The sequence below is a fragment of the Meles meles genome, chromosome 9, assembly GCF_922984935.1.
Source record: "Meles meles chromosome 9, mMelMel3.1 paternal haplotype, whole genome shotgun sequence".
NCBI lineage: Eukaryota > Metazoa > Chordata > Mammalia > Carnivora > Mustelidae > Meles > Meles meles.
In genome coordinates, this window is record NC_060074.1 from 45967388 (window position 1) to 45981619 (window position 14232).

The 14232-nt window shown below is 51.3% G+C and overlaps 1 protein-coding gene across 5 annotated transcripts in view; it reads right to left on the minus strand.

The window, feature by feature from the left end:
• HDAC4 (histone deacetylase 4) overlaps positions 1 to 14232 on the minus strand; it is a 290774-nt gene that overhangs the window by 83205 nt on the left and 193337 nt on the right. For all 5 annotated transcript variants that reach the window (XM_046018154.1, XM_046018153.1, XM_046018155.1 and 2 more), the window contains one exon: positions 5385 to 5505. In XM_046018154.1, the coding sequence (XP_045874110.1) occupies positions 5385 to 5505 (121 nt within the window). The remainder of the gene's footprint in view (positions 1 to 5384; positions 5506 to 14232) is intronic.

Sequence of the window (14232 nt, forward strand, 5' to 3'; positions counted from 1 at the left end):
CTGTGTAATCTGCTTAATGGCGTGAAGCAAATTTGCCAACTTACTTATTTGGAATTTGTTCGACTGTTTATTTGAATACACAGTACTCCACATCCACGCACCTGTGTTATTTGAATTAAGAATAGGAGCTCTTAAATGCTTACAGGTGGATCATTTAAATATGGGAGAGCAAACTTGTACAGACTGTGAGCTGATCACAGAGACCCGTCCATTGAGCACAGCCTGGACATCTGGGCTGTGGGGCCCAGCCAGGCTGTGTAGCGGGCAAGAACTCATGCTCCCGGGGACAGGTGCAGCACATGACTGTACCTGCAACACGGGGTCACCTCCTTAGGCAGGAAGCCCTCCTTTTTACTTGTGCTTCCGCTGAGACAACCCTGGTCTCACGTCAGGGGGACATTGTCTGACAATCATATTAAAGGTCTGAGGGTGGTTGCCCCGGGGTGGCTCAGTTGTTACGTATTTGCCTTCGGCTCTGGTCATGATCCCAGGGTTCTAGGATCGAGTTCTGCATCGGGCTCCCTGATCAGCGAGGAGTCTGCTTCTCCCTCTCGCTGCTGCTCTATTTGTGCTCTCTCTCACTCTCTCTCTTTCTGTGTCAAATAAATAAATAAAATCAATCTTAAAAAAGAAAAAAAAAGGTCTGAGGGCAACACTATCTCTACCAAATCGCGTCTTCTGAGGTGTCCTTCGGGGAATATGGCCTTAGCCGGTTTCAAACTTCTTAGTGCTAAGTCACAATGTGGGAAGGAATTTGCTTTCTCTTTCATGAGACACATGGAAAGACCTGTGTGTGCATTTTGTGACCTGAAAGTGAATAATAATTATTGGTAGAATAGTATTATAAATAATAACTACTGTTGTTAGACTTCAATTATACACTGTTTGTAAAGAAGCCACAGTTGGAAAAGCTGTATTTGTTCAAGATCTAATAGATCTTCTCTTCCGGTTTGCTCTCTGGAGATGCTGACAGGGTGAAACCCTCCCTCTCTCGTAGGGCTCTCAGAGCCACAGTGCAAGGCCATGACCTGGGCTCAGCACACAACAGTCCCGCATCACCCCAGGACATGGGGCTGGGCCTGCTCACAGGAGGCCAGGGCTGTCACCGCAGAGCCCCCAGCCTTCGAGGGAGTGACTCACATCCCCACCATGTAACTGCCTGGAACCCTTCTGACCCCTGGACGAGAGCTCGTCCCCAGGTGCCCACCACAGAGCTGAGTGGGCTGCTCCAGGGAAAACCCGCTGTCACCCCCCCTCCCCAGGGACCGTGCATGTGTGCCCCAGGGAACGAGGACCTGGAGGGTGAGCAAAAGTGAAGTCCTGACCCTGGACTGCATGCGTACCCTCCACTGACAACGCTCTCCATCTTGCACACACCTGCAGTATCGCACCCCACCCTCATATCTCACATATACCCCACCCTGCACACTGACACGCTCTCACACACATCCTCCCCCACCACTGACACACGCTCAATAGTCACACGTACCCCACCCCGCACACTGACATGCTCACACACTCACACGCACACTGACATGCTCTCACAGACACCCTTCCCCACACACTGACATGCTCACACGGTCACATGTACCCTGTACCCCACCCCACACACCTACACGCTCACACACCCCCTACCTGTACACTGACACGCTCTCACACACTCAGTGCACTCCACCCCATGCACAGACCCTCACACACTCCCATGTGCACACCTGCCACCCCCACCCCCTCACACAGAGAAGCAGAACCTGAGGGTGGCCCTTTCCATGAGCCTCAGCCTGCCCATAGGCCCAGCCCCAGCTCCTGGCCCCAAGTCATGGCCCCGGTCCCAGCCCTTGGTCACAGCCTGGCTTGGAGGTGCTTGGTGGCACCTGTGCCAGCGTCCGGGCCACTGGTGGATGACATGAGGTCTTCAAGGAGGTGCAGACGGAAGCAGAGAGGAGCGCCCTTTTCTCGGCTCTCTGGGCCCTCCTCAGGCTGCAACATGGAATAAGTCTATGCAGGCATCCAGCCGCCTCAGCCCACCACAGCCGGCCTTTCGCGCCAAGTCAGACTTACACAAGTGACCTCAACACAACCTGCCCTCGCCTAACCAGCACTGCCCAGCGCAAGGACGACGTGAGTTACCCATGCAATTCAAATGGCACAGCAGCCCTGCTGTAACGAGTAAAAATGACTGAATTGACTTTATGACACTCTTTAACCCAATACATCCCAGTTACAATCATTTCAATGTGCTATCAGGCTAAAATGGTCGGTGAAGAGTTCACATTGTCTCCATCGTGCTGAGGCGCTGCAGTCCGCCATGTCTGGCACCTGCAACAAATCTTTAGAACAGCCTTATCTCTGGGCCCAGGGACACGTGGGGGGCCACCACCACCGTGGACACAGAGCAGAGTTGTCTCCACCGAAAGGACCCCATGCCATCCGCAGCCGAGCGTGGGGCCCCTAGCCGAGTCGCAAGCTGGCTTTGTTGCTAGATTCTTCGTGCTGACTCCAGACTATCATTTACCTGCGTCCCCAAAAAGGGGTCCATGTGGCTTCTCCGCCCGAGCGTCCTGTCTCTGAGGCCCGCCGCCTCCTGTGCTCTCCCTCTGGTGGGTGTTTGGGCTGCTTCTGTTCTTTGTCAGCAACAAACAATGCAGCTGGGACTCCCAAGAACACGCGCGTGTGCGGACAGAAGTTTTACCTCTGGGGCAGACCCTGGCAGGACAGTGTCTTGAGGGGAGGGGGGCACGTTCACCTTTATGAGAAACTGCTGGACCATTTGTCACCAGCTGCACCACTCCACTCCCCCCGGCTACACACCACAGTCCACAGGCCCCACATCTTCACCAACGTGTGGCCAGCCGAACTCCAGGCACCCCACTGGGTGCGAGGTGGTGACACCCAAGCTGAGATTTGCATTTCCCTGACAGCTAACCATCTTTTCATGGACTGGCTGACTATCTGTAGGTCTTATTTTCTGAGGTAGTAATTCAAATCTTTTGCTTGTATTTTTTTCAATAGATCACTTATCTTTTTATTATTGAGTGGCAGGAACTCTTTATATATTTTGGATATAAACCCTGTGAGAAGTTATAGGCATTGTGAATGTTTTTCCAGTCCATGGTTTGCCTTCTTATTTTCTTCATGGTGCCTTTGAAAGAGCAGTTTTTAATTGTCACAAAGTCCATTGCTGGAGTTTTTGGTTTATACTCAATGACAGCAGTGTCCTAAGAACTCTGTCCACCTCTGCCCCAGGCTGTGAAAACTTCTCCTATCTTTTCTATTAGGAGTTTCAGCTTTTGTGTTTGGGTTTACATTTGGGCTAATAATCATTGCCGGTGAAGTGAAACCAAGGTCAAAGTTCAGTTTTTCCTCCACAAAGACCCAGTTTTCTGACAGTGTTTCTGCCTTCACACAGCAAGTGAACCGGACAGTCACTCCGTGATGTTGGGTTTAGAGTGACAGCACAAGACCGCTGCCAAATTCAGTGCAAACCAACCTGTCCCCTGGCTGACTTCCCCACTCCAGCCCATGTGCCCCAAATCCCTCTAAGGGAGCTGAACCCAGGGCAGGCAGGCCGCGTCTGGGTCAGGCCTGAGGAGCCCTGCTCCCCAGGCAGCAGCTGCCTCAGTCCCTCCTGGGACCCCCACAACCCAGGATGGAAAGCCACCTGCCCTCCCTCTCTCCCCCTTCCCTGCTCGGGAGCTCCTCCCCAGAAGCCCCTCCTTTCCAGACTCTCTCCGCAGTGCTCCCTTTCTGCTGGGACCCACTCTCCCCCACAGCCTCTGGGACTGGAGGTGACACACTCTCCTGTCACATGTGACCCATCACCACAGCCTCTGATCTGGCCAGTGGTCTCCCGTCCCAGCCTCCTGCCCGCTCACAGGGAGCCTGGCACCGACCTTCTACCATCCGCGAACTCCGACATGGTCAGCCCACAGCTTCTGTAGGCTTCCTGTCCCCTGGCCCCTTGCCAGCCTTACCTCCAGAGCAGTATCCCTGGGGCAGGGGCCAGTCCGCCAGCCACTGCTGCTAAATGCTCCATCCCAGCAGGTCCTAGGGCACCTCTGCCCTCTTGGTGCCTTCACTGGTCTATCCTCTCAGATCCCCCCAGTGCCTCCCAGTCTGAGCCCCTGGAGCCTGCTCCTCTTCCTGCTGTCTTCAGTGCGAACCCCATGGATACCATCTCACATGCTACCCAAACTGCTTTCCTGGGCTGTTGCCCAGTGGCCCCACTCCCAGGGGACTGTGCAGCTTTCCCACAGCAGCCCCGGTTGTTTGGGGGCCCAGACGTGGGGCCACCAGGTGCTGCTATCGGCATTTCCAAAGAATCCTGCATGTGGTGGATGTGGGTGCGCGGCCTTGCTGGTGGCTTTCCACGGCTGCCGCTGCCTCTACTCTGCGGTGGGAGTCGTGTCACGGCTGACCTGTGTGCACGCCCACGCATGTGCAGACAGACGTGAGCACAGCCTTCCGGACCTGGCGGCATGTTGTGGCGGCACATGGCATGAGGGCCGCTTTCTCTGCCTTGGAATAATATTCCTTGGTTGTACTGATGACGGTGTCGTCTGCCAGGATATGTGGGACCATTCCAGGGGGACATGGTGGTGTTTGATTTAGTCAAATAGTTGCCCCTTTAAGAGCTTGAGGATAAACATGTTTTTCCCCAATACAATGAATGATAACCATATTTTGACTTATGAAAACTACCCTATGGGTTTTCTGTAAGAAATGAAATTACCCATGAAAATAGTGGAAAACTGTATTTCAAAGCAAAGCCTGCAAAGCACCCTTGAACACGGTTTAAAGCCATGTACACCTGCCCCTCCATGACCCACATGGCCTGGGGGATGGCCAGCCCCTTGCAGCGAGCTTATGCTCAGACGACATCCCTATGCACGTGGGCATCACTTCCGACCTTTCTGCAACGCCACACCAGCTTTCTTCAACTGTCAGCAGGAGGCTCCCTGGTGGCCTCTGTCCATTATGCCTGCTCTGGGAGAGGGTTCCTAGCGCAGAAATAAAATACGCCACAGCTGCCGTGGGCTTACCCAGCAGTGAATAAAACACCGGGTCGAAATTCAGTAGGTGCATTCGGACAATTTAGAACCAGAGTTCCAGTTTAAGTGGCTCCTTTTGCAGCCAAAATATATGATGAGGAGAGTCACGACCAGGCACTGGCCCTGCACGCGTCAGTCCGTTCACTGACAGATGGCCCCTCTCTGTCTGGAAGACCACCCCTGTGCAAGACCCGCCAGACTGTTCGTTACCCCGTGCTCACGGCTGGGCACAGAGCCTTCCTGTCCACACCTGTCCCCCTGCCTCACCGGGTGAAGAACCGGGTGTCGCTCGGGCCGCTGAGAGGAGACTCGGAGCCTGCGCACGCCCCCACTTACCCGTACCAGTAGCGGGGGTCGCTGGAGATGCAGTGGTTGAGGTTCCGGTGGGCCAGAGCCTTCTTCTTATTGAGGACAAACTCCTGCAGCTTCATCTTCACCTCTGTGCTGGCCACCGCACCTGGTGCAGAAGGAAGCACAGACAGGTGACCCACTGGAGCCGTGGCCCGGCGAGTGGAGCGCGGCCGCGGGGCTCCTTGCCTGACAGGGAGCGAAGGTGTGCAGACGGGCCCGGGGTTCTAATTCAGGATGCTGCTGATGCCGTGACGGCTTCTCAAAGGAAGGAAAAGGATGGGAGAAGTTTTAATAAGAGGTCTTCTTCCCATGAAGATTTTACATAATTGCATCCCATCTAAAATGCAGAAGTCGTCAGCATGAAGACTTACTATTACCTAACACAAAACCACCAAGGGAAGTTTGATACTGTTACATAAAAGACCATTCTGAATTTGGTGCTGGCAGCGTGGTGACTTCCTTCTCACTGGAGCAAAAACGGCAGACGCCGAGAGCACTTCTGTGCACACCCCCCAGAGCCAGTGAGAGGGACGGAGTGTGCACCCTGGGCGGGCACACTGCGATGCTTGTGTACAAGGAAACTGAGCTGGCTTTGTTTCCACTCGTGTCAGAGGGAAGTTTCTGTTCCTTCCAGCTCATCGACTACTTACTTTGAGCATGTTCACCAGGCTTTACTAAAGTCAGAATCATGAGCTCTGTGGTTTTCTGGCGTGGTGGTTACTCACAGCCCCGAAGAGAAAACAGGCAACTTTGAGAAACAGACCCACAAAGCCAAGTCCAGACCCACCGCTCTATCCTAAGACCCATGCGCGGCTGATCCATGCTCCTCGGGGTCGGGCTCGGACTCCACGGCATGCCTGCACCCACCCCTCCACCTGTGAGCAGCATAGTTCCTGTTGTGCAGAACCAACCAGGATTCTTCATGGTGGAAAGACACTTCAGAAGGTGAGCAAAGGGGGCGCCTGGGTGGCTCAGTGGGTTAAAGCCTCTGCCTTCAGCTCAGGTCATGTTCCCAGGGTGCTGGGATGGAGCCCCACATCGGGCTCTCTGCTCAGCAGGGAGCCTGCTTCCCCCCCTCTCTCTGCCTGCCTCTCTGCCTACTTGTGCTCTCTGTCTGTCAAATGAATAAATAAAATCTTTAAAAAAAAGAAGGTGAGCAAAACACAGTTTACATTTTACAAACCCATTTCTGGCTGGAAGGCATTTTTAGATCGTACTTGTTATTGTCGTTGTTTGAAACCGTACTGCCGTGAACATGAGCAGACGTCGTCGTATTGAGGATTTGCTTAGGAAAGATCAACAAAATCAATATATTTAACAAAAGGAAACTTATAGCCCTTGAGGCATCTTCTTCTTTTTTTTTTTTTAAGATTTTATTTATTTATTTGACAGAGGGAGAGAGATCACAAGTAGGCAGAGAAGTCGGAAGAGAGAGGAAGGGACGCAGGCTCCCCGCTAAGCAGAGAGCCCGATGCATGGCTCGATCCCAGGATCTTGAGATTATGACCTGAGCTGAAGGCAGAGGCTCAACCCACTGAGCCACCCAAGCTCCCCTCGAAGCATCTTCTAATTGCTTTCCCAAATGCCTTCATACACAGACAATCACGTGCCACGAGTGGGCAGGCTCCCAGCATCTTCATGAGTACTCAGATTCACCCTATGTCTCTGTCCATCAGTACTTGGGATCACCACGTGACCCCACATCTCTATCAATACTCAGGATCACCACGTGTTTCTGTCCACCAGTACTCGGGATCACCATGTGACTGCATGTCCCCATCAGTATTCGGGATCACCACCTGACCCCCCACCTCCATCGTCAGTCCTCAGGATCACCACATGACTTTGTCTTCATTAGTACTAGCGACTGTCACTTGCTGCAAATGGGAAGGGCAGCTGGTATTTCAGTGTGGTCCCTGATAACTCCCCAGGCAAGTAGTTATCTTTCGCTCTTGTGATGTATCTTTATGTCCTTGGAGTATTTTTTCTTGCAGAGTATTCTCGTGGTACGTTTGGGGGTGGCACAGTGGGTCTGTGTGTTTACCTTTTAAATGTTCACCCATTTGAGCTGTAGGTTTTATAGCAATAAATCTGTTGTGAGCCTCCTACACTAGGCCTCGCACATTTAAAGCTCCCATGAGCACTGTGAGCAGGTATCATCAGCCCCATGTGGTCCGGGGAGCCTCCCAGGCGGCAACCAACGGCAGGGTCTAACCAAAGCAGCTGGCTCCCTGGCCCCGGCTCTCACTTCTCCTCCATGTTTGTGTGCAAGCCTCTGCCCTGGTCTCTTGTTTCCTTTCAAAACTTGGATGATTTTCTAATTTTCTGAGATAGCGTGTGTGTGTGTGTACACATATGTGTATATGTACAAATACATACATACGTACATGTGCTTGTCTGTGTATATATATACATATGTGTACACACACACACACACACACACACACACACACACACACACACACACACACCCTGCCCCGGTTCCTGGCACCAGGCCCCTAAAACCCTTGCAAACTCCTGATCTAATGTGGTGGCTGGACTCTTGGGAGGCTTCTGGAAGGGGCTGGTCACCGGACGAGCGAGCCATCATTAGAAGCTTAGACTTTTCAGCGCCATCGGAGAGGCGAGAGGGGCTGGCAATGGACTTAACGGTTGGTCATGAGGAAGCCTCTATGAAGTCCCATAGGATGGGGTTCAGAGAGCTTTCCGTGTGCCAAGAATGCGACACATACCAACAGCATGGGGACAGACGCTCCAGCACTCGGGACCTGCCCAGACCTCACCCGCACGTACCACACCATTTGGCTGCCCACCTGTGTCCTTGGGCACACCCTCCAATGAACCAGTAAACCTACGTCAGAACTCCCCTGAGTTCTGTGAGCTGTTCTGACAAATTCAACGAGCCCGAGGAGGGGGCCACGGACACATCTGACCTGCAGCCTGGACTTCCAGACTCGTAGGCCTGATCCTCCAGGTAGACAGTGTCAGAACCGGCTACACAGCAGGACAGCCGGTGGTGGTCAAGCTCAGCGGGAGACCCCACGTGGGTGGCCACCAGCACTGTCAGAAGGGAGGCTTTCCAGGTGTAAAAGTAAAGGACAAACACAGGAGGTAAGGACAGGTTTCTCTCAAGAAAGGAAGGAAATACTGGGATTTGTCCTCATTTTAATATTCAAATGCTGGTTTGTATGTAGTCTGCTCAGGTTTTCTCATTGCAATTTTTTCCATTTTCTGGAAGTGCTCAAAGTGATCTTCCATTCGCTGGTTTGGTAAATAATCAGTTTTATTTTATGCTTGGTTTTCCAGTGCTGGGTTTTCACTCACTGAGCTGCTTGCTGTTGCTAGATTTTCACGTTTCTTTCTGATACACATGAAATGTTTTGGTGTGAGACTCTACCGGTATTTTGACAAACTGCTCATAAATTGTTAATATCATTAAAGAAACTGTCTTTGCTGCCACTGTTATCACACCCCCAGTACACGCTCTCATTCACAGACTTTTTGTCTAGCTGTAGGTGTGTCTGCGTTCTCGGAGGCAGTGTGCCCCTATAGTTCCGTCACAGAAAGCCTTCTGTGGGTGGTGGGTGGTGGTCAGAAAGTATGGATCCCTGGGGACCAGGTCCTCCATAGCTGCGATAGGGCCTGATTTTAGCTCATCCAAGGGGAACACAAAGTTCAGTACACTGATTCCAAAGCACCTTCAGAAGCTCCCAGCATGACATACCGGCTTTTGTCCCGGGCCTTCCTGGGGTCCGAGGAAATGACCCCATCGGCGCCCAAGAAGAGAAGCTCACCAGAGCTCTGTGCATGCCATGTGCCGGCCACTGGGCAGAGGGCACGTGGGAGGACGGACACGGCCAGGCCAGGCTATGGGTGACCAAAGGCACAAAGTCACCTCTGATTCTGAGCATCGCGGCTCAGTGCCCTCCAAAGGCAGCCAGGTTAGGTACCCCTAACCAAGCACCATTACCAAGGACAGCTGAGGACATACGCCAAGGGTTACCCATGTCAGGACACAGTGTGCCTTGCAACCAGGAGCAAGAGGTGATGCAGGGCAGGGTGGGAGGCGCGGAAGGGCAGAAGGCACAGAGGGCCATCTATGCAGGGGAAATGCAAATCCGCTGGGAGTTCACAAGTGGACCCAGCTGACAAAAGAAACCACAGTGGAATGAGGAGCCCCAGGTTTCTTTCCACCTTCGGGTGTTGCTGGCCTCACAGCGAAGTGATCAGCCTGCCGGATGGTGAGGAGGGGGTGCACGAGGGGGAAGACCCAGATGAAGGAAGAGAAGATGGCCTCTGGTCCTTCACAACTGTGGGTGCAGAAGACTGGACAAGGTGAAGCCGGGCAAGCAGCAGAGCATCTCGGTAGGCGGAGGAAGGTCGTTCCTGAGAGTTTCCCAGCAAACCAAACCTGGGAAAACACCTGTCAATGTGGATCCACTTTCCCTCCATGGGAGTAATGCTTGTGAGGACCCCGCGAGCACTCTAGGGACAGGTGATCCCAAAGACCATGTTTCAGGAGCCTCTGACCCTCCCTGCTTCAGCTGTATCCCTGGCTGGCATCATAGGTTCCAGAACTCAAGGAAGCACAAAGAACAAACCCTCCATCCCAGCTAAATCCCAGGGATAGGCAAGCACAGCACAACGTGGCAAGGGGCAGCTGCCTCCCCTGGAGGGGACACTGGCCCCCATCAGCCCTTGTCCCCTGAGCTGTCACCTGTGTCCTCACAGGAGGACATATGTCACACGACTGACCTGTGGTCCCTCCACCTGCAGAGCATGGGTAGCACCTTACGGACTCTCTTGGATCCCATCAAGCCAAGCCTGAATGCAGGAAGGTTCCTTACAGCATAAACAGACAACAGGAACTCCACGGTACCTCCCTGACATGTCCGGCCAAGGCCACATTACAAGAGGGGGCAGATGGTGACCTGGTCACAAGGGCAACCCCCGGGGCACTCCCCGGACCCTCCTCCCAGGGGCAGCGGGCACCACCAGGGTACAGGTCCTCACACTTGCACACGGCTGTGGCCGCGGCCAACGCCAGTAACACCGCGCAACGCAGAAGGACCGTCTGTCCTTCGTGCTTCACAGGAGAGAATATTCAAGGAATAGCCAGCATCCTTCTAGCTGTTTACTCATCTCTCAGCAGATTCTGCTGCTTTCTGCTTTCTCATCGTCTATTCTCTTCGTGGATATGGAAATCTTGGCGCTCTTATTAGAGAGATCTCAATTCTTTTTTTTTTTTTTTTTTTAGATTTTTTTTTCCATTTTATTTATTTTTTCAGCGTAACAGTATTCATTCTTTTTGCACAACACCCAGTGCTCCATGCAAAACGTGCCCTCCCCATTACCCACCACCTGTTCCCCCAACCTCTCACCCCTGACCCTTCAAAACCCTCAGGTTGTTTTTCAGAGTCCATAGTCTCTTATGGTTCGCCTCCCCTCCCCAATGTCCATAGCCCGCTCCCCCTCTCCCAATCCCACCTCCCCCCAGAAACCCCCAGTTTGTTTTGTGAGATTAAGAGTCATTTATGGTTTGTCTCCCTCCCAATCCCATCTTGTTTCATTTATTCTTCTCCTATCCCCCTACCCCCCCATGTTGCTTCTCCATGTCCTCATATCAGGGAGATCATATGATAGTTGTCTTTCTCCGATTGACTTATTTCACTAAGCATGATACGCTCTAGTTCCATCCACGTCGTCGCAAATGGCAAGATTTCATTTCTTTTGATGGCTGCATAGTATTCCATTGTGTATATATACCACATCTTCTTGATCCATTCATCTGTTGATGGACATCTAGGTTCTTTCCATAGTCTGGCTATTGTAGACATTGCTGCTATAAACATTCGGGTACACGTGCCCCTTCGGATCACTATGTTTGTATCTTTAGGGTAAATACCCAGTAGTGCAATTGCTGGGTCATAGGGTAGTTCTATTTTCAACATTTTGAGGAACCTCCATGCTGTTTTCCAGAGTGGTTGGAGAGAGATCTCAATTCTAACCCGACGCGCCTCACAGAGCAGTTCTTCCGACACTTAGGAAATACTGAGTAAAAAAAAACAACCGTTTTCTCCTCTCCTTTTTTATAAAGTTTGTATTTGAATCCCAGCTACTTTACTTCATACTGTATTAGTTTCCGATGCACAACACGGAAACTCCACACTTCCACGCATCAACCCTGGGCTCACCCAGATACTTCCAACTTAACACAGAGTTACAGAACCGATAAAACATATTCAGTACACAAATACCTAACAGCTCTAATTTTCACTTTTTAACAAGAATGAATTCATGCTGACTATCATTCATTCATTGGACAGGCTTTATGTGCCAGATTCTGATCTGGTGGATGGGGACAGAGATGGAAACAGAAAAGACAAAGCCTCCTCCGCACATGGGGCAGGATGTAAGGGACAGGCCGGTGAGTACAGACCAGGAAGCACGGGGGGCCGAGGAGATGGCATTGGGCACCGGCCCAGTACCTGGGGGCCCGGGGGGAGGAGAAGGTGCTTCTAGACACCGCTTGTCATGATGGACTCATGTTTCTCCTGCCCCACAGGCCTCTGAGGAAGGCCCAACTTCACAAATGGGACAGAGAGTTACTTTCTGGATCAGGTGTTGGATCTTTCAACTCAAGTCCTTTGAGCCTTTTTTTTAAAAAAATTATTTTTTAAACAAAGTGAACGAGCAGGCTGGGCTTGTAAATAGCAATGAACAGAAAGGTCGCTGAGCTCGCTCAGGCTCCTCAGAGAACAAAGCCTGGCATTCTGTTGGATTGTCCCTTGGAATCTGTGTATCTGAGATCCCTCAACGTAGTTAAGCTAAGTAAAACCTGGCTAGAGATCATGTGTTCGTGCTGAATGAGATGAAATGCCACGAATCGTAAGAATTCACTGTTCCTTAGAGCTCATAGCGTCAACTGGTATCAATAAGTAAAAGAGAGTTGGAGAATTATTTAAAATTAAAAATACTGTAAATGTTTACAAATGCAACAAAACTGTAATTAAATATTCAATAGGAGATTCACTTAAAAAAATAAAAAAAAAAACAAGAAACTGCACAGATGCCTTGCATTGCGTTTTCAAATGCTTACCAATGGGAGACGCCCCAGGCCATTTGCATTCCCCCACAAACGCCCTTTTAGCTGCTGCGAACAAGGCTCTCCTTCATGCTGCGGAGCCCGCCCGCGGCCCCACTCACATAAGAGCCCCCGAGTGGCGTCCACCACAGCGGCCTGCCAGGCCTGTCTCCTCACAAGACCACACTCAGGGCTGCAAAGCCTACATGAGCCTGCCAAATACCCAAACCGTACACAGTTTATTATTAATAATAAAACCTGACCACCCAAATCCACAAATTGAAAACCACCAGGGTTGCTGCTAGTGACGAGCGTGGAGGGAAGCAGAGAACATTCCAATGCTTCGGCTGGGGTGGGGAGGACGTTCAGTAGGTAGGGAAGAAATTGTTTTTGATGTGTAAACAGATCTAAAATGTTTTCTGAAGTCAAATCTTTTCACATTTTGTGAGGCTTAAGATGTTATTTTTATTGGAAGATTCTGGTAAACTACGAGGAACTAATTTAGCCTGAGCTGCTTTTTAACAATCTGGAAACCTGGTTATTTGTAGGTTAGTTGTGGCACACATCAACTAGCTCATACTTACAGTTTTAACTCCCATCCTTTGATAGACAATGACTTCCCTCCTCCAAAGGAAAACACATTAAGTAGGATAGAGGAACAAGGCTCAGGCAAAGCACAGGAGGATGGAAAGGGGGCAGGACCCCCTTTCAGGGTATATGCAGCCCCGTTGTACACTCCTGTGGCTTTGGTCCCCCGAGCGGAAGACCCTCTCACAGGGCTCAGAAAAGGGCTGGGTGCTGTCATCTTCAGGGGTGGGCTCTCAGAACAGAGGGCTGTCCTCAGTGAGAGGCCACGGAGCCCTTCTGGTAGTCAGATTCCTAACACTTGATAGGACTCACCTGGATGCCCGGTTCTCAGTCCTGGCTGCATACCAGAATGATCCAAGGAGTTCTAGAAATAATGATGTTGAAGCCCACCCTCCACTCCAGGTCAGCGGCCTCAGGACCTCTGGGGGATTTCCCGACACCATGTGCCACCCCTCACAGGTGGTCAGTGCCCCAGGAACACCTTGGCCAGGAAGGTCTCATAACACAAAGGAGTCTACACACAAAATACATGCAGCAGTTGACAAGCACGGGGCTGTGGATGGAGGAGAGTGTCATCGAACCAGCGGGCTCACTGGTGAGGGTGGCGGGCGTGACCGCCCCACCTGTCCCATCAGCCCACGGCAGATACAAGTCTGCACTCAAAGACCAAGTGTGTCTGTTGCCAACCCAAATCTGCAATTTAGTTTCCCCTGATGAGCTTTCGTCCTCGTGCCTGGAATCTTGACTACGAGCCATCCCAGCCTGGAAGTCACCATCTCACCGGACTGGTGTGATAGAATGAGGCACACCACTCAGATCTAGTAATTACTTTCAAACATAGGTACAAAAATTAGATCTCATGCAGAATAAAAACTCTCCTGATGTGCTTCTTACATTGACAACTCTAGCAGCCCATTAAAGTGAAAATACATTTTAAAGTATATTATTTCAAGAGTAAAATACACTGTAGTAACTAATGATCACGAAAGGTGACTTCTATGTATAAAACCAACTACTAAATACATACAAATATTTCAGAGGCACAAACTGAACATGAACAAAATACACTGGCTGCATAGGTGAAGAAAGAACACCGGCCTTTCCGAAAGGGAACAGGTATGCAAATGTACACAAGCCTGCAGGCACGGCGGCACAGACCGG